The sequence below is a fragment of the Biomphalaria glabrata genome, chromosome 14, assembly GCF_947242115.1.
Source record: "Biomphalaria glabrata chromosome 14, xgBioGlab47.1, whole genome shotgun sequence".
In the NCBI taxonomy this organism is placed as follows: Eukaryota; Metazoa; Mollusca; class Gastropoda; family Planorbidae; genus Biomphalaria; species Biomphalaria glabrata.
In genome coordinates this window covers 4634898-4658552 of record NC_074724.1, presented here as the reverse complement: position 1 = coordinate 4658552, position 23655 = coordinate 4634898, and the positions used below count along the sequence as shown (strand labels likewise).

Sequence of the window (23655 nt, the reverse complement as noted above, 5' to 3'; positions counted from 1 at the left end):
GTAAATATAGGCATTGTCATAACATAACGAACAGACACACCAACAGACATAACGCACAAAAGTTATTGCCTCCTCCGAGTTTGCGTGATAACACACACTCTACTTTTTGTTATCTTTTTTATTTACTGTTTATTATGTTTACTTCTTACAATAATTTGCTACCATTCATGTATGTAAGTCACTGTAGTTTGTAGAAGAAAAACTCATTTGTGACAAGGTTAGTTTTTTCTTTTCAAGTTTTCTTTTTAATTTTTATACATACATGTTTTGTAGCATAAAGCAGCTATTGCATTAAATTTATTTTTAGTTTTCTGCAAGTGCTGGCAGAGCTAGGTCTTGGTTTTTTTGTAGTCGGGTTCTTGGAACAAGATTGCTTTCTTGGAACAAATATAATTCAATGACCATAAAAGAAGGATTTAGCGGAGCGAAAGGTTTTTATTTGTTCGAGAATGCAGAGAGAGGTGGATGAATAAAATATGTTTAAAAGAAAGGGGAAAGTCAGATGTAGTTATGAGCTTGAATGAAGAGAGTTCATTTATTTAATTTTATTGTACAGTGTGTATCTTTCAGTGATTTCTACTTCCAGAATTAAAGCTGTGTATTTGTTGTTTTTAGGACATCATTGTTTGAATTAATAGTTTATATTTGAATCTTTGGCATAACTATATTATTTCAGTTTTTTTTTAATTTATTAAAATATAAATAAGTAATAAGTAATAACACTAGAAACGCAATGTCGGTTCAAATAAATCTTATAGTAAAAAGAAATGTTCACGTGTAGCACTCAAACATAAACAATCGTTACATTAAAGTGGGATAGTGGAAGACAATAATAGGACTTCTCTCTAGGCTGACTAGGAAGACAACGACAAAGACAAATAAGGTGCATACTCGAAGTAAACATCAAGCAGGCGGAAAGGTTCTGAAGAAAAATGCAGGATAATAGCGTGTAGAGTAATGGCCTTTTCTAGGACAAATGTGTGCATTTTCTTTGATCATAAAACCAGAGTGAAAGAGATGGTAAAGATTATACCTGGATGTCATATTTGAGAAACGGAACGAAGGCATCCCTGAGTCTAGAGACATTGTGCAATAAGCCAGGGACAGCTGTTAGTGGAAACGAATTTTAGGGAGTTGATAGATTTTTAGATGCTGGAAATCTTGAGCAGCTAACTGGCTCCATTGTGTCTTTCGCGGTCTGCAGATTTTTTTGTTTTTTTATTACAGGCTGTATCATCTGACCGCTGGTCCTAATCAGTCCAAAAGAAACTAAGTGGTAAGTGCGTCGTAGGCTGAGAAAAGAAGTAGAGTTTTTTTTTTTTCATTTATCTTTTAAGTGGAGGTAACTTTTGGGTCATGTGCTGAAGTTGGATTTGTTAAAAAAAAAAGATAAATAAATGGAAAACATGAGGGCATTAAGGCAGTCATCTAGCACTCTGGCCCTGACTTTCGTTGACAATTACCATCCACATAGTGGCATTGCAAAGCCCTCAGCGTAACTGGATGCTTAAATTGGTCATCATGGAACCACTATGGACGAACTATATTGAGTTGAGTGTATATTTTTAGGGTAGTGTGTAATAAACCAATCTCTAGAGTTGCACAGATGTGTACCGAATATTAAATATGTTCTATATGTTTCAGATTTGTTCACGTTTGAAGATAGTTTAATTCTAGCCTAAACCTCCAGCATGGCGATGAGTGATGCCAACGAGCAGGGTATATTATACTGTATTGTCTATAACCCTATTTGTTTTTACTTTACAATGTTTACAATACTATTAAACGCCTTCATTTCATTACGACTCTCGCGATTCAAACTATCTGCGAACACTGCACAGCACTACACAACCAACTCACAGAACTTGACAACACAGCTTCCAAATGAAGTAACTCTTTTTTAATGTCTAATAAATTCATCAGCAAAGTCTCTACTATTGGGCAACACAATACACTGACTATACAAAATGTTCAAATGTGGATAGCCGTGCTGCCCTAAAAACTCTGTACTGTTGTTTCGTCCTTAACCCTTTCTCTCCTAACTGACGATACCAGCGTTGATTCCACCAGAATGTGGTAAATAATTACGGAGAGAAAGAGTTAACTTGTACTCTTACGCCCCGTCAGTACCTACGGAGAATTTGTAATAATGTCTGAACAATTCGCGAACTTGTGTGTCCGGATAAGAAACAGGATTTTGAAATTGTAATCCAACTTCGAAAAACTTGAACCTCCACTTTGATGTCGTCTATCTCTTTATCTGTCTGTCAAGTGCTGAGAATGTCATAAGATATCCTAAGTAATTCGTAATATGGCCTTAAGTTTTAGTTGTTGTTTTTTTTAGTAACAGTCAGTAGGTCATCAAGGGGCACAATCCTGCTTGGCATGATCTTTTAGTGATGAATGAAATCATTATGATGCCAAGCATCTTTCTATAAAATCTCAACTTCATGACTAGGGTCTTACTAGAATATTCTGCAGTTGCAGTGAACAATTTTCACACGCATGCACTATTAGAATGTCGTTATGACATAGGAGCGAAAAAAGGTAAAATATTTGTGTGTGAGGGTCATGTGTTAGTTTGACCATTAATTTAGGCCTGATTCATTTGTCTATAATGATTGCGCTACGCTTTATAAAGCTTTTCAAATTTTTCAGTTTTCGCACTCTGTCATTGTATTTAAAAAATAATTTGTAGCATATAATGCAAAGGATATATCATGAAAAAAATAAATAAAAGTAATAAAGACATTCTAAAAGATTGACTAAGAAAATGTCTGTACAGAAATTAATTTTTATTTATAATTTTATATAATAACAAAAAAAAATAATGTTTAAAAAAATATGTCCCTGGACGTAAATTTTTATTTTTACAAAGCTTATATAAACTCACGCTGTCTGTCTGTCTCTATGTTTTTCTGTATGTCTGATAAAAATTAAAACATTTTTTCTCCCATTTCCCAATCTCGTATCAAGTTTAAACATTGCTCAAGTAGTCCTTGAAGTTGCACTTGAAACGAAATCAATCAATACAAAAATGAACCAGCTATTGAATAAATTTTTATTCAACAATTATTTTGTTTAATATCGAAATAAGCGGAATAAAGATAATGATAGATCTGGATGTATAATGGAGGTAATCCCTCTTGTTACATTCTGACATTTTTTTACCTTTTCCCTTTCTCGGCTCAAGCTGAAATTTTGCATAATTATTCATAATCGATGACTAAACATAAATCAATCCAAAACGTATACATTTAGTACGAAATAGTTAATTTTCATTTATATTATCTTTTATAATACAGAAGTCACTTCAAAAAATAAGATGATTACGTCCTACGTCCTATTTAGCAGAAAGGGAGTTAAATCCTGTATTTTGTTTATATAAATGACAGTAATTAGCGTTTCTTTTCTTAAGATGTTTTTTTTTTTAAGTATTCTTTTTTTTATTTCTTGTTTAATGATTTGTTTGGGAAAGGAATAGTTGTACAAAGTTTCAGCTTGTTCTCAGAATGGGAGGTTGGAGAAAAAACGTGTATAAAATTTTGATATGCGAACAGATGGAGTGATCTGATATAAAGATTTATCTTCTTATCTTATAAATTACAGACTACTTCAAAAAAGAAGATAATTACTTCCTATGCTTATCCCTGTGTTTGTCTAGACTTTAGACTTACTTAGACTTAGGTCCTCCCGCGCCGTTCGGCGCATTGGGCGGCAAGCTGTCTCCACGAAGATCTGTCAATGGCAATGTCTGAAGCCTCCTCCCACCTGGTGTCCACTGCTCTGAGGTCCTCCATGAAGGTGTGGCGCCAAGTAATACGAGAACGTCCTTGTTTGCGCTTTCCTCGAGTTGGCTTCCATGTTATCGCAACTCTTGGTGTGCGTAGTTCATTTTGTCATAAAACATGTCCTGCAAACCTCATGCAACGCTCTGTCACAACCTCACTAAGTGTTCGACTCCCAGTTCGACATAGGATTTCCTTGTTTGAGACCATTCTGTGTAACAGCCATTTTTTGTTGAGCCACATTTTGTCTTTTCTCAATTTTGACAGATGACTTCGATGTCTCACATGCATATGTTGCAGTTGGAATGACGATTGTGTTGAGAAGGTATGTTTTGTCTCGAGTCCAATGGCCTGGCTAGTCCAAATAGGATGTCAATCTAGTCATGTATATTTATTAGTGACTAAAACTCTGATAAGTCGTTGGTTTTCCTTGCTGTTTCAAGCATCCCATTTATGTTCTAATAGCACTAAGGAAGAAGAAGCGTTTGTTCAACTTTTGTAATAAAAATGTGGACTCATAATCCATGAATTATTACTGCTTGTATTGTTTTTCCAAAATGCGTTATATGCAATGTAAAGAAGGTCTATTTAAAAAAAAAGGGTGTGATTTACGATTTTGATTTTAGGCACATTGGCACAATTTAGGCCATGTTGTGCCTGCATTCCTTTAAGGACTACTCTCTCTCTACATAACAAGGGCTACATTCTATACAGTTAAATCATTAAAAACAAGGTCTATTCACAGTTAAAATAGTAAAGTTAGTAAAAATTGCATAATTTGATAAAAATCTAATGTAAATAGTACATGTTCACAAGTTCATAAATCAGATCTTCGTAGACAACCTTACTTCCCGGATAAACCCCAGTACCTTCCCAGGGTTGACATTGTCGAATAGTTTTTTAAGTTAAAATTTGTAAAGAAATATTTTGTTCCACTAACATCATTTAGATTAATCGTTTCCTTTTTTTTGTTTTATATAAGTAGAAACATCTTCTTGATTTCACCTCACATATTTTGTTACATGTAAGAATCAAGTAAATTGATCATCCTCCACAGACTACATACGACGTGGTGGTCCAGTGAGAACGGGGTTTAACCTAACTTTAACAGTTACTGTCGTACGTTGAAAAATAAAATGTGATCGGTTGTTGTGATGGCTATGTATGACACCCTGTTAACAGTCGGCCATAAAAACAGATCAGCCTTCGGTCATCTGTCTCCATAGTTCGGAAGGTTCGAAAGGCTTACCATCATCATCCACATCAAAGTTTGGTATCAGAAGATAAGAGCCAGAGCAACCAGGACACGTTGCAGCATCATACTGAACATGAGGCTTTAATTTGGACCATTTTCCTAAAGAGATATGTTTCTTGCAGCCATGAGGATGTGAGACCATCACTAACAATCTTTCTTCTGCACTCTTCACTGTTGAAAAATATTTTTCTAATGCTGCTGACCAGTTGTCTACAAAGGCATCAACATAAGCATCCAGCTTTTTCAGCAAGTCCATGTCACAAGTAATGCACATAAACTTACAAATATCTCGTTTCGTACTTCTACTCACATACTCTACTCCATATAAAAACTTGACATCTTCATTTGAATGCTCATTGTCATAAAATAAAGTGCATTTATAATTAGTTACATCTTTACAGCTACTGAGCAAGTTTGCAGATGTCACTATCTCAACTTGGCCCCACTGCATACTTGGAGTTTGAGATACTTTACATTTTCTGCAACAGCATGGTCGATTTTCCGCAGTGCAGATGAACACATCACTTATCTTACCAGTCCCTTGACAGAAAAAGCCATTTTTTTCTGTCCATGGAAGCTGAATCATGACCGTGAGATCAGCCAATGATTTAATTAAGTTATACATTTCCTCATGCTGATAACAGATGGGTAAATCTTGGATTGAAAACTTATCCAAGACTTTAAATCTATTATGGTCTGTTTCTTTTCCACATTCCACATTTTGAAGTGGTGTTAATAAAGTATCCATATCCTTCTGGACAAATATGTCATGCTCAGCTAAAATAAAAATAAAAGACAAGTGATATAAAAATTGTAACTTTTGTATTGGCAATTACCGTACTCTTAAAAAAGTAATGAATATTTGATAAAAAAAATATAAGAGTTTTTTATAATTTTTTTTTCACCTCGCCCCAATTCCGCTCACCCTTTTTCCCAAAAACAAAATAAAAAAATCCTGGTTTGGAGGATGCATAAATCCACTTAGTGTATACAAAATTATGGTTTAGTAATAAAGATCCAGCCATGGCATTATTAAAAAATAGTTATTAAAATTCTAAAACTAGATAATTCTAGTTTGGTGATAGGACTATAAATCTAGACATAAAAAAACGTTCGCAAATTGTCCTTTAACATCTACTAATGGATTAAACTCTCCTCTTTAAGAAAGACGTGAAAATAACCGCTGACGTATGGGTGCTTCTAAGATTGAATTTGGTCTGGGCACTCTTTATCTTAGAAGATTATATTGTAAAAATTATAACGGTCAAACTAGAGTATTCCAAGTGTGAATAATTAGATAGTGATTCTAAGCTTATAAAATGCAAACGCTACTTCAAAAAAAGAAGAAGATTACACCCTACATGTGTCCCTAGATCAATCTAGTCATGCATGCTAATCAATGATTTAAAGTCTGCCAAGACATTGGTTTTCCTGGCTGGCTCAGTTAGCCCATTTCCAAAGATATACATTAACTGTAGAATTTTGAAAAATTGTTAGAGCTGTTTTCGAGAACGATGAGAACCGACCCATTTTTTTTTTGTCCAGGTTATTTTTTTTGTAGTATTTTTCCAATGAGGAAGTTTGCAGACTGAAAAAAAAGAACTGTAGAAAGAGCTTAGATTTAATTTATGGAAAAAATGTACTAAAAGAAGCAAAACTCACTCACTGACATAAGAGTATGTTATTTTTATAGTCTGAATAGCGCAAAGTCTGTTGAAACTCACATCCTTATGATTGTGATAAATATAAAACATATATAATTTCATAGCTAATGGTAGATGCTACAACTTTAACAATTTATTTTATTATACCAAAATTATAAAAAAAATACCTTTGTAGTAATTCTGTAAAAATTCATTGTACTCTGATCTTTTGTCTGGGTTCTTGTCAAAGTACGTTTCCATAATGCAAATGACATTATGTATGAGAGCAAAATCAATGTAACTCTCCTCCTTAGTGATTTCTTCTAGTAAATGTTCTATATCTGTTGGAGGCAGTGGATGATATCCCAGTATCATACACATTTTATTAACAACGACTCTGTCAATAATAATAATTTGAAATTGTTTAAAGTTAGAAAAATGTTTTAATTTCCTCTTTTCTGTATCACTTCTCACTGCCAATAAGATTTCATAAACTCTATTTTAATTATCTATTTCTCTCTCATTGTCTGTTTCTGTCTCCCTCCCTCTCTCTCTCTCTCTTTTTCTCTATCCTTCTGTTTGTTTGTATCTTTTATTCTTTCTTTTCTTTTTGCACAAAGTCTTGCCATACTTTGAAAAAAATTAATAAATATTTATTTCTATGTTAGATTTCTTTTTGTGGGAAGCGTGGTCAAGAAGCTAAGTCCGCTTGAAATTAGCTTCTCGAACTCTCTTGAATTCGGTTTGGCTTGGCTACATATGAAGGGGGGGGGGGGGCTAGAGGTTCGACACCAGACTGAAAAAAGAGTTATGTTTGCTGACTGCCAAAGGGGAACACGAAAAACTTTCTGCCAGATACCCGCTCCCCTCCCCCTGGACAACAGCTGCTATAAGCATGAAAGAAGCGCTATATAAAAGTGTTCTTTTAATTTAATTTTAATATATAATCACTTTGAGAGAAGTAAAAGTGAATGGGAAGAAATTTTAAAGCGGTTGTAATGGAAGCTAAATAAACAATATTAATATACGCCATATTGAAAAGTCACACTTAATAGCTAAATGCAAACATTTAATTAGCGCATATTCTGTACATAGAATGTGAATGTACAATGTAGGCCTATGAAAATTATAAATAGAATATATCGATTCATTAAAAAATCATTAAATATTCTACGTACTGAAGTATGAATGTGAATGTACAATGTAGGCCTATGAAAATTATAAATAGAATATATCGATTCATTAAAAAATCATTAAATATTCTACGTACTGAAGTATATTTTCTCTATCAAGGCAAAAAAAAATGTTTTTTAAGTTACTATAAATACTAAATAAATTAGAGAAGAAAAACATACTGTATGTCAGCTGTGCTAACTGTGGAGATGTTTCTAACACGTTTAACTGTTTCAGGTGTTTTGAACAAACAAAAATCTTCAAGAGTTAAGTATCTGTTTTGGGCTGTCATGAAAATATTACCTAAAAAAATATATATATTATTATTTTACGAATAAAATTAATTTACACATATGCAAAAAAAAAAATAAATTTAATAATAAAAAAAAAAAAATTTACATTTAAATATTAATATATTAACGTATTTTTGTTTATTAGTAAATTGCAGATAAAAAAATATTTTTTAAAAAGGTTATTAATTATCTATGAAATAGAAAGCTTTTGCGCACGTCAGAACTTAATCTAGAAATGGGAGTTCATATTTTCCGCAGGCAGGTATACAGCATATCTTAAGTATACTTAACCAGCAGAAATTGTTTATTCTTTTTATTTCAAAGATCGCTGGTTTTCCTGGCTAGCTCAGGCAACCCATTCCATGCTATAATAGCACTAGGGAAGAATGAGTATTTTTACAAATTTGTCCTAGCATATGGGATGAGGAATGTTCCTTTATCTTTGTGTCTTTATGAGTATTTCATTAAATTTTGTATACATGTATAAAGAAAGAATATCTAGAGACCATTACAATGTAACTAAAAGGCAACATCTTGTTGCTCGCTTTTGAAAGAGTATTGTCTTGTTTTTTAAAAACAAATCGCTAGACCCAGCTTTTTTTTTTTAGTTTAAATTCCCGCTGAGATGGTTTTAATGATAAAACGTCACTTGAAAATAAAATCTAAAGCAAACTACAGTCGCCAAATTACTTAATCGAAGCCAGGTGGGGGATATAAATTGGAAAGACTGTAGAGATCCCGCCATTGGCAGCCGGGGGTCTGGTTCCTTGTAGAAATGTGTATCCCGCGGGATGCACATTTGAGACCAAAAGAAAATCTGATGCCGAGGACAAACGCAAACGACGAAAAGAAAATCTAAATCGACCACCTGGGACAATGGTTCTGCTTGCCCTGGATGTGGCAAAATATGTAGGTCACAGCTGGGGCTTCGCAGCCACGGGAAATACTGTATTCCTCACTTATCTTCGGACTCGAAGACAAACCTTATTATATATATACGTATATATATATATACGGTTAAACCATTGCGGCACCATACAAGATTTGAGAACCGTCTTTCTCCTTTTTCCCTGTCTCTTGCTTTGGATGGAACCTCTTTCATTGTCCATTCTTTTATGGTACTATTTATGGTGAAATGGATAAAAAATGTTTCTAATTTCTTAGCTTACGGCTCTCTAAAACACAGCAAATATATTTAAGAGTCATTAATATTGAAGATCCCCACTCTATATCTACAAGTAGTGCAGTCTAAAAACAAAAGAATTTATTGGTGAATAACTACTTGTATTGTTTACTAACAACATCTAAATAAAACAATTTACTGTTTCTATCTTGAATGGTCGAGTCTGAGTGTATATATTTCAAGCCCTTTAATAGCTGTTTACTGAATCTTTGCAACTCCTCAGCTTTCAAAGTCGTAAGTTTGTTTATATGACTTAGAAATGCACTCTGTAATGAAAGAAGAGAACGTATCGTAAGTTACTGAATTTAAAGTAAAAGTCAAATTCTTAGCGTAGAAGCTATTTTGGAGCATGCATAATAATAAAACCATATTTTAAATGCTTTTGTTAAGATCAATTCCAAAGGTCATAGCGTGCTCAGTGAGCTACTATATGCGTATACTGGGATACAGCTGGGAGAGGGGGGAGACTGAGAAGGTTTTCCGTGCTGCCCTTTCATGTCTGAATTCGAACTTGATGTGTTGAGAATTAATGATAGAAGGCAGACCTGTTTATCTACTGAGCTAGTAAAATAATTATAAAATTAGAAAACTTTATAGTTGTTAGTTTACATTTTTTTATGAACGAACTAAGTTCTCTATTTAAGGCACATGCCCATTAAGATGAGTAAATTGTCAATAGAAAACAAAATTGAATCAATTATTAGTCATTTATTTCCATTCTGGTCTTTGCTTGATTCGTGTGTTGTCATTAGTAGCTAGGAAAAGCTTCTATTTGATCCGAGTTTGGGAAATTGGAGTAATAACGTGTAAAATGGATGGCTGCCTGGTCGTGAGGTTTGCGCGCTGAACTGTCGTTCGGATTTATTATGGTCGAGGATTCAAATCCTGCCCGCTCCCATCCACCATCGTCCTGCGGGAGGTTTGGACTAGGAAGTAACTATCTTCAACTCTGAAGGAACATCCGAAACATACACCACCCAGACAGAAAAACCGGAAGATAAACGGAGTGAATTTTTAACCTAATGTTTAGTTCTTATTACTAAGCATTTTTTCCTGCTATAAACCAGTATTGAATACTATTTTTAATATGTGAATTTTTACCTGACTTTGATAGCTACATATGTCAGGACTATACAATTTCTCTGTCTTCGGTTCCTGTTCCTGAACCGTATCATTTTGAAGAACCGGAGGAACAATTTTTTCATTGTCTATATTAGAATGAAACGATAAAAGAAATCATTTAGATTTTCATAACAATATTTTGTGTCAAGATGTGTTTTGACATGATATATATCTCTAGTTGTTATGATAGATTTTATCATAGTCTTTGTCTTTAATATTTCAGTACTTCAAAAATGGATAATTAACAGATGAAATCAAAAAAATATAAATTTCGAATGCTTTAATACGTTTAAGTCAATATACTAAAATCAGAAAATATGAATGTAGATAAACAAATCAACCGAATCGCGCAAATGAACAAATGAACCTTAGCAGATCGCTCGTTTTTATTGAAATCAGTGGTTCGTAACCTTTTTTTTGTTCTGCAACCTTCTTTTACGATTCCCAACTATTAACGACCCCAACAGTAAACAAGTAAAAAAATAATTTAAAAAATAAAGCTTATACGACAAGTTTCTCTTTGCTCCTTAACTACTTAAAATATTGCTTGCTGGTAGGTAGAGATATTGCGATAAATTCAATAAGCAAAAATAAATATGTAAATTTAAGTAAATGTATTAGAGCAGGGGTGGGCAACCTTTTTCTGCCGAGGGTCGCATTAAAAATAAATTTGGGACTGGGGAGCCGCATCTTTATATATATATATATATATATATATATATATATATATATATATATATATATATATATATATATATATATGTGCACTCCCAAATTGAGGAATTATAACAAGAGTTAGCAATTTCTTGAACTAATTTTACGAATGATTTTTTTTATTTTATTTTACCGTTATTTGTTTCAATCACAACATTGCACCACAAACATAAACATATTGTACTTAATATGAAATATATAACTGTTTACTCTCGTGAATAATGTTCCGTAACCATGGAGCTGGCTTACTAGTTGTTATCATTGTGACTACTGTCAAATTACAGTCAATAAGTGATATTTGATATTTTGGGATTTCGGCTCATCAATAAGCATCGATCGACCTGTTCAAACACTTGATAGTTTTCAAAAAAAAAAGCATGTTTGCAGAGGAATGTGGTTCCAAATAATGTGAAAGTTTAGCAGGAAAGTTTTTTTTAAGTGCGGGTATACAGCTTCTGGCACCCATAAAACTCCCGCGAAAGAACTGACTGGAACTTCTCTTTCATGTCATCTGGAGCTGAGACAGCTTCTGCATAAATGGTGAGCACAGGGTATTGAAATCTGATTCATGTTGCTAACGTCTTAAAATTTGCTTTCAAATTCCACAATCAAGGAATACAAATTCATTTCACTAGAAATAGTTTCACCTTTCAGGTAACAACAATGATAAAGCCTAATTTCACTTGCTGGCCTCAAGAAATGGAATAGCTTTGTTTGGAAAGAATTAAGATGCACATACAGTTCAACAAATTGCAATCCTTCCGAAGATAAACATGAAGTCTGTCTTCAGCTCTTCATTAGAAATATTAGTAACGAAGTCACAGTCAATGTCCTTTAAGGAACTTAACAATGTCCATGAGATTCTTCTAATGCTAGGCCAGCGGATACTACTGTGTTAATGAACATCGGAATGTTTTGTTTCCAAATCTTAAAGTACTTTTCGGAATTTCCAGTCAGGGCCGGCCTAGATAATTGGAGTCCCTAGGGTAGGCGAAGGGAATTTGGTGGACCCAAATAAAATAGAAAAATATAAATTAACTGCAAAAAATAAAATAAAAAAATGTATGCAGCTTATTAAAAACCTTGTAGACTTCAACAATAACAGTGAGGATAAGTTTCACTATTTCTTGTAAAAAATAATAAAGCAAAAGACTTCTGCGGGGCTCTTAACAATCGTAGACCTTACTGCAGATGCATTATTTACATGTCTAAGGCAGGTCCTATGCTTTTTATTTAAAAATGTGCTGTTGCGTGTGTGCGCATTAATGGTATTCAAAACAGATTTGTGTAAACCTTTCCGCAATGAGTTTATGGTTGGGATATTGCTCTTTATTTTATTACAAAGTCTGTTTTTCTCAGTCAAAGCACGGTCTCCATCAGTTGTTACTCTTGCCATCTTGTACAAGCCAACCTAACACTTTCAGTTTCAAGACATTCTTCATAGCATTTAAAAAATACTGGCCTGGGCTTGTGTCTTTGATTTAATTTTTCTAAATATTGCCATTTAAAATAGTCTTTACTTTGAACTTTTTAGAAGGACGTTTATTGACAATGTTTCTTTAGTCTCTTCATTATAAGTGATAAGAATCAAAAGTTTCAATAATTTCTATACATATTTACAATTATTTATTTTTATTATATTAGCATTTGTATCTGTATAATGTGATTTCTTTAGGTGTTCGCGGGCCGCATAAAACACTCCGGCGGGCCGCATTTGGCCCGCGGGTCGTAATTTGCCCACCCCTATATTAGAGAGAAGAAAAAAGAAATTGTCAAATAAAATAAACTTCTTGCCTTCTGATGAGAGAGAAATTTGTGTCTCTCTTTTTAGTGTATCCCCAGCATCTTTGGCTACACTGGTTGAACGTTCCAAAGACCTAGACGAAAAAAAATGGCTTTCAATCAATATTAAATTTGAAATACTGTAAAAGACAACATTTTAATCTCTTATTATATTTGATATAATTGTTTCAACGTTTCTTTATCACATATTACATACAATTTTTCTGTACGATCCTAGTAGTTTCGTATCAGAGCTTTTCTTCTTTCTGCTTTCTCATTATTGTTTTTGTTTTATATTGCGTCTCGAGAGACGAGCATTTCCTTTTGCAAAGTGTTTGCAGTACGCTCGGGGGTTAAATTTCTTGTCCTTTATATAAAATGTATTACATTTTTTTTCTATTTTATGAGGCACGGTGGATGAGCAGTAAAGAGGGTTCGCTTCCGAACCGTGGTCCTGGGTTCGAATCCTGGTAAAGATCTTTAATTTTGATATATATTTAGGGCGTCTCTGAGTCCACCAAGCTATAATTTGTATCTGTCGTTAGTTGGATAAATGTAAGGAGGTTGGTCGTTGTGCTGGCAACATGACATCCTCGTTAACCGTGAGCCAAAGAGACAGATGACCTTTACATAAAGATCGCAAGGTCTTACAGCGGAACTTTACTTTTTTTTTGTTTCTATATAGGATATCACTAAGACTAAGACTAAGACTGCTTTATTGATCCTTGTGTAAATTTGTTGTGATTACAAGAACTCTTTCCTCATATAAAGACATAACAAAAAAAGCCTTCCCATAAGGCACAAAATAAATAGTTCATGAATCGACTACACGTATATATTGTTATGACTTTGCCATGCGCACCGCCATCCAAGATAGTGCAGAAAGAAGGTGCGCACTATCAGTGACCAGACAAGTCGGATGTTGACATAAGAGACTAACGATTTCCGCCCAAGTAGAGAGCCAATATGGAGATGTTGTACTCAAGGCAGACGTTACTATGTGTTTGTGATGTCCTCGTGTAAATAAACATCTATGTCTCGTTGAGTTGCCTCCCTTAAGTTATTACAATATATTGGAAACAATATTGAAGTGGGTATTGGAGGATAAGCAGACTGAATTTCTATTGAAGCATTCCGTTAACATTTTTGAACATTTAAATGTATACCCGAGAGTAATGTCAAATCTTTTTCAAAATCCAGGTTCGTCAGTTGATTTTTCTCATGCTTTTTCTCAGAGCGATTCGCTATAAACATTTTCAAGCGCCTTTTTTTGTAAATCTAGAAAACTGATCAACTGCGTTTGTAGGTATTCCAGGCTTCGCTTTATATTGGGCATCGGGACGAAAATCTGTTCAGTGCGTAATATGCTTCTTCGGAAGCAGTTAAGAAACACTAGTAAAGTGTACTAGTGTTTCTTAACTGCTTCCGAAGAAGCATATTATGCACTAAACAGATTTTCGTGTAGAGGTCTTTAATAACTTCTAATTACGAAAACTTGTTTAATTTTCTGTTCTTAATGCCAAAAATCTTATATTTTAGAACTCGAAATATCTGTCCATGATTTGCAGTGGCGTAGCTAGGAGGGGGGAGGAGGGGAAAGAATTCGAAAATGCCCCTGGGCCCTTCCAAAATGAGTGTTTTTTACATTAAAACATAAATATTACGTCCCAAAAGAGGTCAAAACCCCGGGCCCCCAAGCGATAAAAAAAAATCCTAGCTACGCTCCTGATGATTTGGCATAAACAATGAAATATTAATTAGAATCATTAATTCGTGTGTGTGTGTAACAATGTATTAATTAGCTCACATTATTACAATTGGACAAAATAATACATGTAATCTGTGGTAGGAGGGAATTAACTCTTTGTCTACGAAATTATATTTTTCCACCTTCTGACAGAATTGTTCATTTTTTCATTTTTGTACATTCTACCCTGTTATGATGAAACTTTAATACAATTTTTGTTTGCAATCAGTAAATGTTACTTTTGGTATACAATTATAAGAGAATGTATGCTCTTTCTTTATGACACAAATTATACTTTCTATAACCAAAACAATTAATTTAATTTAATGGGGTCATATCAACGATGGTATCGTTAATTAGAAGGGATGCGGTATATCTAATGTGACAGAGGCTGGGTGTTTTTTTTACTGTTACCTTGTTCTTTTGTTGTTTTTTCATAGACTAGTGCTGTTTTGGATTGTGATGTATCATTCCAATTTTGTTTGTGCTTTATTATATTAAACTAAATAATAATCTTCAATCGTGATCAGAATCAGAATCCCTCTTTACTTCTACAACATGTGTCAGATACAAATAAATTTGAGTGTACTCATAGGCGTCCTTATAATACAGTTACGGTTTAGAATTTAAGCCACTTAGCCCACTCCACCCAAATCCCCTCCTCCCTTCCCCCCCCCCCACCCAAAAAAAAATGTAAATCATTACGAAGAATACAAAACAACATAATGCCTAAAGCATCTTAAGTGAAAATTTTTTTTTACCATGATATCAAAACAAAATCAACTTTAGAATTAAAATAATTGCGCATATTAATATTTTATGGAACAAGTATTTGTTATTGTTTGTAAATTATATGAGTACATTGTACTTTTAATATAGATCACTAACCTTTTATTTATTGGAGTTTCGTTAAAAGTGACTCTGCCTTCAATGTTTGCATTTTTTTTATCTATAATATTTTGTATTTTAGGACCTCCACCACCTTCCGGAAACACCTTTTTTACTGTCTGTGAAAATTGTAAGAAAAAGTATGAAGATGTTTAAAAATCAAGATTTTTTTGTAACGATGTCTAGCATATTTCTAATGTTGTCTAGATTATCTAATTTACATCACCTTTCTTCCTACAAAATAAAAAAAAAGGTTTTCTGTTGTTTGATTTGACAAAGAATACATTTTTTTTTTCAATCATGGAATTTATGAAGCGTCTTAAATGTGTTATTTTTAGTCAGCTTAATTGAATTTCTTCATAAAAAAAATATAAAAGTTTTGAATTACCGTCGATGCTAACCAGAAAAGAAATACATAAAAAAAACACACGAAAACACTGATTCATTGACCAACATATACACATCACTCTGGTATTGTACACTCCATACACATACGGTGACACTTTAAAAAAAAAAAGAGATTTTTGTTTATTAACATTTTTATAGCTACGGCCAATGATTTACAAGATTTTTAGCAGCAGCTTTTAGTTTAATTTGACCTGCTTTTCCGTCCGTCCGTCTATCCGTCTGGTTTAGTTCGCAAAAACTAGAAAAGATATTTAAAATATTTTAGATTTTGCAATTGGCTGGTGAAAAGGTTACATTTTTATGTTTTAAGAAGACCAACAGGCTTAATATTTTTAATTTGAATTCACAAGTAGATTTTTTTTTATTCAAACAATATAATATAGTTTAGAATTCACTATTTATAGTAGACAAACAAAGAAAACTATGAATAATGGCTCTGTTTTCTTATATATATATATTACAAATTAGCAAATTTATATTTAAAATGTTACAAGAAATATTTGATAACTAACTAAATTGAGTTATTTCAATCAACTTAGAATCGTTTAAAAAGTGTTTATATTAGTTATAAAGAAAGTGCATTTAGTAGACATATTTGCAAAATATACATTTAAACAACATAAAAAGCAGCGAATGAACTTCTATCCTTGTGGGTACAATAGTATACCATGTACAACTTTTTTTAACCAAAGTGAAACGCTTCTTTTTCAAGGTCTTTAGAAACCATTTATTAGATAATAATTCAACAATAGGAATGGCTAACACTTAACTATATCTTCATTATTAAAATTAGCTTATTAAAGCCCTATGATTATTAACGACATACTACAAATAATAACATTAATATTGATCCGTTCCCTCTGCTATCATGCCGTCTGTTGGCCTAAATATACAATAATATCGCAGCACTTTCGACCAGAGGATGTCTCTTCTTTTTGTATGGACGAAAATAGGAAACCTCGCATTTATTATTTTATTTGGTTGTTACATATTTTCATGTTTTGTAAAAAAAGGGGACTTTTTAGTGTACAACTTTCTAAAGAAAATATATGTAAATGGCTGTCTGGTCGACTGTTCGATGGTCTAGTTGAGCCTAGGCTCAAAGCTTGCCCGCTTTCATCCACCGTTGTCCTGAGAGCGATCAGAATAAAAAGTTTCCCATCTGATAACATCATAAACATGTAAAACAAACAAATATATGCTTACATCTATTCTTTTTTTTTTAAACTAACCTTTTGGTCAACATCATCCTCAAAAGAAAAAGAATAATAATAGTCATCGTGACTATACTTATCATTATTGTATCCCAATGGAGAGTAACTGCTTGTCACTGCATGAAAAAAAAGAAAATATAAAATACATATTTTAAAACAAAAACGTCAGCATATACGTTAAAATTCTGTAGGTTTTAGTTCAATTCTCCTAAACAATACAGTGTACATAAAAAAAATATTAAAATTCTTATATGAAATTAGTTTTTGGGCTAAAATACAGTCCAAATCGTTAGTTCGACGACCACTTCTTCACACCATCAGATAATTAGGACCATAATATTAAGTGCCAAACGAACTCCGATACGTGACGTTTCGACGCTAGCCGTGGTGACGCAAGGGACGTTAAAACGCGTTTGATTATAATTAAAGGAGAATGTAACAAACTCTATGAATTCTATTAACCCTAGGAAGCAATTATTCATCACACTAGTTGTTTTTTTCCTTGTAATAACTGACTTTCCTAAATTTTGAATAATTAAAGTATTCAACTGTCGTTTCTGAATCTGTCTTAAAAATTATCGTATTCTTTTTTTTTTATCTACTAGACACTTACTAGAGATTTCCTTTTTTTTTTTCAATGTAACCCCCTTTCTGGATACAATTCAATGTATTTATCAACATGTCTCAATGTGCATCGAAAAATGTAACCTTTTATTATTTTTTTATATCTGTATACTACATATTTTTATTACTGGTGACAAATCCACACAAAAAACATAGGTCAGTGACAAATGGTGTCAGTCTATTAAACAACACAACAAAGAAACATAGGTCAGTGACAAATGGTGTCAGTCTATTAAACAACACAACAAAGAAACATAGGTCAGTGACAAATGGTGTCAGTCTATTAAACAACACAACAAAGAAACATAGGTCAGTGACAAATGGTGTCAGTCTATTAAACAACACAACAAAGAAACATAGGTCAGTGACAAATGGTGTCAGTCTATTAAACAACACAACAAAGAAACATAGGTCAGTGACAAATGGTGTCAGTCTATTAAACAACACAACAAAGAAACATAGGTCAGTGACAAATGGTGTCAGTCTATTAAACAACACAACAAAGAAACATAGGTCAGTGACAAATGGTGTCAGTCTATTAAACAACACAACAAAGAAACATAGGTCAGTGACACATCAATACCAGGCTTTTTGGTGTTTCCGGTGCACAGAACAAAGTGTTTTTAAGTTAGGAGGGTTTAAAAGTTATTACTTTTTTTGTTTTTCACTTTTTAACCCTGCAGAATCATATTTTATAATTTCTTTTCTCTGAAGCTGTTGACTACGTTTTGACATTAAATTTTAATTATGCGCCTTGATATTTTTTAGTTCATCTTAAAGATTTCCTATAGATTATATACTATCGATCAGTATATAAGTAAAGGTATTATAAGTGTTATAAAACAGTCTAATCAAATAATTAAATAGATAATAAAAAGTCGATTTTTAAATGTATTGCTAGATCTACAATTTTTGCTGTTTAGAATAATGTGAAAGAAAAGCTCCCTTTTCAGACGTTGTGATTTATAAGGCAGATGACGTAAGGCCATCTAGGATCTGCATTCAAATCCCGAAATAAAAAATTCCAGTCTTCACCAGATTCGAACCAGGGACCCCAGTTCTAAGTTCCAAGTCCAAGCGCTTTCCAACCAAGCCTCCCAGAGTAATGTATGATCAACTTTTTATTGTGCTGCTCAAATTTTGAGGCCAGCGTTTCTAAAACTGTGAGGTGCGCCCTCTTGAAGTTCTGAAAAAGTGATCATAAATTCGCTTTACTGTTGTTTTTTTTAGACAAAAAAACAACAACTGGTTTTAACTGTTTGAACAAGACCATTACAAACAAATATGCTCAACTACCTCAATTGTATCTCACAACTCAGTATGACCCACGCTTTCTTACTTTTTCTTTTTTGCGCTTTTCTTACGAAGAGAAATAGAAAGGTATTTGCCGACCCCAGATGTAGCATACGCCTCCCCCCCCCCGCTTCCTCTCTTTTTTTCTGAGCCTTGCTCTCTGTCACCGTGAAAGTTACGTGGTGTAACTCTAGTTCGACTTGCAGAAATAAAAGAGTTATGTTTCCATGACGTTTTCATTGTGGTGTCCCGCATGGTCGGACCACGAAGAGAATTATATAGAGAGATTGCCAGCTATTTGATAAAAAAAAAAGCTTGACAACGGAGTTTACAGCGCTCACCAGACCCACAAGCCACAAGCCCACAAGGTGGAGACGTAATCATATTTTTTGTAGGGGAAGATCTTTTAATAAAAGGTTGAGAAACATTATTTCAGGCTTACTGGAAAAATCATCAGTCCTTACATTGAACATGAAAGAGATACATTTTTTTAATATTATTATTACAACGATTGAATCTTACTTGTTTACAGTAATTCCCACAAACTGACTTGTTAAACAATAACTTTACACTAATGACAAACACATCTTTTGCATATTTGTTATTAACGTCAAGTATATAATCTGACATCAGTTCAGTATTATCCTAATAGTGTGATCTACAGTTTAATGATGAAATATGACAATAATTATTTTTTTCGAAGATTAAGGATGTAATTCTATAGATCACATTACAGCCTATAATTTGGTCAAGCAATATCTACTACAAAATTTGTTTGCTATATATGATTACGTAATACGAACGAAACAAATGTATTCGTTTCATGTGACTTAGTAGTTGTTTTTTCAGCTGTGAATACCAGAAGAGGATTATATTAATTTCGAAATTGTGGTGATAGGTATTATAGGTATTACTAGTTATTACCACGTTTAACAGACATTTTAAATATGATTTAAATGTAGAGAATCAAGTTAAAATACAAGTTTAAGTTAAGATAATGTTTCCCACTTTTGAAAGATACAATGTGGCCAGTACTTGGAATTATAGTTTTTAATATGAATGTAGAGGACGATTCTGTATAATCATATACTATTAAGGTCAATATCATTACAATAGATTGTGCAATCGTATTACGATTACAAAAAAAAAATGTAAACTTAATTGTTAGACATGAACCTGAAACACAGTGAATAATCAGCGCCTGAGCACTGGATGCCAGTTATACTCGCTACGTCTCTGCCTACCTAAAAATATCATAATAAAAGCTATAATTATTATTACAAGTTGAATATCTTAAACAGTGAGACATATTTTTAAAACAGTTCTTGTACTAAAATCTGACTGTAGGATTTACGAGAATCAGCTTGAATGCATTCTAAGTATGGTGAACCTTGCTGTTAACCTTATATGTGTAAATAATAAAGTGCATCTTTAATTCTATTACTATTACCGAAACATGTGTCTAAGTACATGATGTTGATAGACCTATTTGACATTTTACTTTCCTTATCAAACAGATATAACGTAACAGAAAAGTAAAGGTACCATTTCAGACACTGCTATTTATGGGGAAAGATTGTGTAAGGCTCATCTGTTTTTATGGAAGACAATAACAAGGGTGTCATGTGGCTAGTACAAAGACTAAAAGTCTTTATTTTCCCACAATGCGTCAGTTACCCATTAGAGTTGTGGTGTCTTAAGAATCCCGAAATGCTAAATCCCAGTACTTACTGAGATTCTTAATTAAAGTTTTAGCATGAAAGATGCGCTATTCAAAAGTAATAAAAACAGTAATTATACTAGAAAAGATTTCATATAATGTTAGTTATGGATCTACTCACCACCGCATGCCGCCATCTACAAGCAAACAAATAAAAACATAATTAGTTTTAAATCAATAAATAAAAAATTGAAATATCTTTAAACTAAAGACAAAACATCTATTTGTCAATTTTAAGTTGACCAATCCTTCCTATATTTGACTTTCTATTCCACTCTCATTTGAAGGTCCTGGCCAATCCTGTCTTTTGAAGTCAATTGTGTGACTAGATCATTAATTCAAGCCACGTCACTTCCGTGAAAACTTGTTTGCTTATTCACGGCCATGTTAAATATTTGATTTTCAACAAAAGCCTGATATAATTTCTAACAATCATTGTAACTCTTTACCAGTAAAAACAAAATGTAATCGTAAAGATGAATCCTTATTTTCTAAAGGCCTACTATCCCATGAAAATCTCTGCTAATTTTTTTTCACTGCTGCCACCAAGTTAAAGATGATACAAATTGTAATCAAAATAGTAACCAAGAATTCAATATACAAAACAATCATCAAATCCTTTCTCATTGGTCTAATATCGAGTTTTAACTGGGAGGAAGACAAGATCTAGTCAAATTCTGTTATTTATGTAACGTTTGTTAACAAATATAATGTAAGCTCAATGCGGTATAACGATCTTACCAAAGTATTTACCGATTTTTACATTTCAAAAAAAACTCTAGATCTAGATTGACTAGAACGATAGTTTTCTTTCAATAGGCCTACGTTTTTTTTTCTGTCTAAGAAATATTATAAGTAGGATATGGAAACTATCAAAGAATTTTACTGATATCGTAACAAATATGGGAATATGTGAAAGCTATTTTGTATATAATTTGATTTCTTTTTTTTCAAATGTTCTCAATACATGTCTGCAATAATACCAGGAAAGATATATCAACTATAAAGTGTAGGGCGAGCTACAAACATTTGAGCGATCATAAAGGGGTTATTTGTAAACTTATTCCTTTACATTAAATATAAATAGTCTCTGGCCTTTATTGCTGTCACTTACCTTAGGTTGACAGTAATATTTAAGAGTCGTACTTTTTGTTCATAAGTAGTAATACATCGTTTAGTTTTCTAGATCTTCTTAGAGGAAGGGCGTTTTGATTATTCTGTTCTTAAAAGAAAGGAAATTCCCGATATTATATTTCATTAAACGTTGTTTTTAATATGGACCACAGAAGGCTGCAATATGAACCTAAGGAAATAAAAAGAAGGGGGGGATACTGATAATTTAACTTTATTTTTGATAATGTCTAATCATTACTTTCAGACTGACAATTTTCACATAAAAAAGAACCATTCTCTTCTCCAGCGCAATTCACATGTGCCCAGCGATGACAAACAAAGAAACGAATCATATATTTTCTTTTTTTTTTTCACAACTGAAATAATATTAAATTTCTTCAGCTTTGCCTTCATCTTTATTTGCTTTGACCAGCAAATTATTTCATATCCCTTCATACATTGCTAAATAATTTGCAGAGAATCTTCATTGCAAGTTTCATGGAGGATTAATTTCGTGTTGCTAAATGTTCGGTTGTTCCTTTATATCTCTTTCTTCTGTTGACTTAACAAAATAATTAATTACCAATAATTAATTCACTTATAGGTAATTTTGTATATTGATTATTGTTATTATTTTTTTCTATTGATTCTTGTTTTGTCAGGTACTAGAAATAATTGTGCACAATTTCAACTTCAACGAAGATAACATATACAAACTTTTTTACCAGACAGACAGACAGTAAGACAGAAGGAGTTGGTAAAAGCTTTGTAAAAATAATCCGTTGAATAAGTAACGAATATTAAACACTGAAATCTAATATGGACAAGTGGTTCATTTTACATTCCTTCAAATAGCCCATATATTTTATATCTAATTTTCTTAACTAAAAATCATCATCTCTTAATTAAACAGGATTTAATAAGATTACGCAAGTATCGATATTTTCAATAAAAAGAAAAAAAAAACAATACCATGACTCTCTATGGTCTCTATATACTAAACATAACAATATCATGACTCTCTATGGTCTCTATATACTAAACATAACAATATCATGACTCTAAGGTCTCTATATACTAAACATAACAATATCATGACTCTAAGGTCTCTATATACTAAACATAACAATACCATGACTCTCTATGGTCTCTATATACTAAACATAACAATATCATGACTCTCTATGGTCTCTATATACTAAACATAACAATAACATGACTCTCTATGGTCTCTATATACTAAACATAACAATACCATGACTCTCTATGGTCTCTATATACTAAACATAACAATACCATGACTCTCTATGGTCTCTATATACTAAACATAACAATACCATGACTCTCTATGGTCTCTATATACTAAACATAATGAGCTTTTAAATATCCTATAACTACGTAATATCTTTATCACAAATTACACTAGAAAAATATATCGTTCTAGTGTATAGTTTGAATATGACCAGCGTTAATATTACACTCCCACCCTTATTGTGTTACCCACGCGCATAGAAGGAAATAAAAATTTCAATAAAGAAGAAGAAGAAACTATATCCTCCAATGGAATTTCGTAGAAGTCTACCGCCCACGTACAGTTCAAGTGTCAAGAATAAAGAAAGACTAGGTAATATGCAGTTTATCGCTTGTACAGCATGCTCTGGTTAAGGCCTTCTCAAGGTTCTCAAGGTACATTGT

General features: G+C 32.7%; 1 protein-coding gene across 1 annotated transcript; it reads right to left on the bottom strand.

Annotated features, from left to right (window-relative positions):
* Nucleotides 1-4383: 4383 nt before the first annotated feature.
* Nucleotides 4384-22097, bottom strand: LOC106074446 (uncharacterized). Its single transcript, XM_013235217.2, has 10 exons — nucleotides 21962-22097; nucleotides 20969-20984; nucleotides 17229-17326; nucleotides 15589-15707; nucleotides 12966-13048; nucleotides 10437-10543; nucleotides 9475-9601; nucleotides 8042-8162; nucleotides 6875-7083; nucleotides 4384-5820 (listed from the first exon to the last, which is right to left on the bottom strand). The coding sequence occupies exons 2-10, from the start codon at nucleotides 20982-20984 to the stop codon at nucleotides 4988-4990; spliced, it is 1713 nt and encodes a 570-aa protein (XP_013090671.2). The 5' UTR covers nucleotides 21962-22097; the 3' UTR covers nucleotides 4384-4987.
* Nucleotides 22098-23655: the final 1558 nt, after the last annotated feature.

Excerpts from the sequence above, each read along its gene's own strand:
- LOC106074446 (XM_013235217.2), bottom strand. Across the intron at positions 15,708-17,228 it reads AGGATGATGTTGACCAAAAG|ACAGTAAAAAAGGTGTTTCC; the intron begins GTTAGTTTAAAA and ends CAATTTTCACAG. Across the intron at positions 9,602-10,436 it reads TATGTAGCTATCAAAGTCAG|AGTGCATTTCTAAGTCATAT; the intron begins GTAAAAATTCAC and ends CTTTCATTACAG.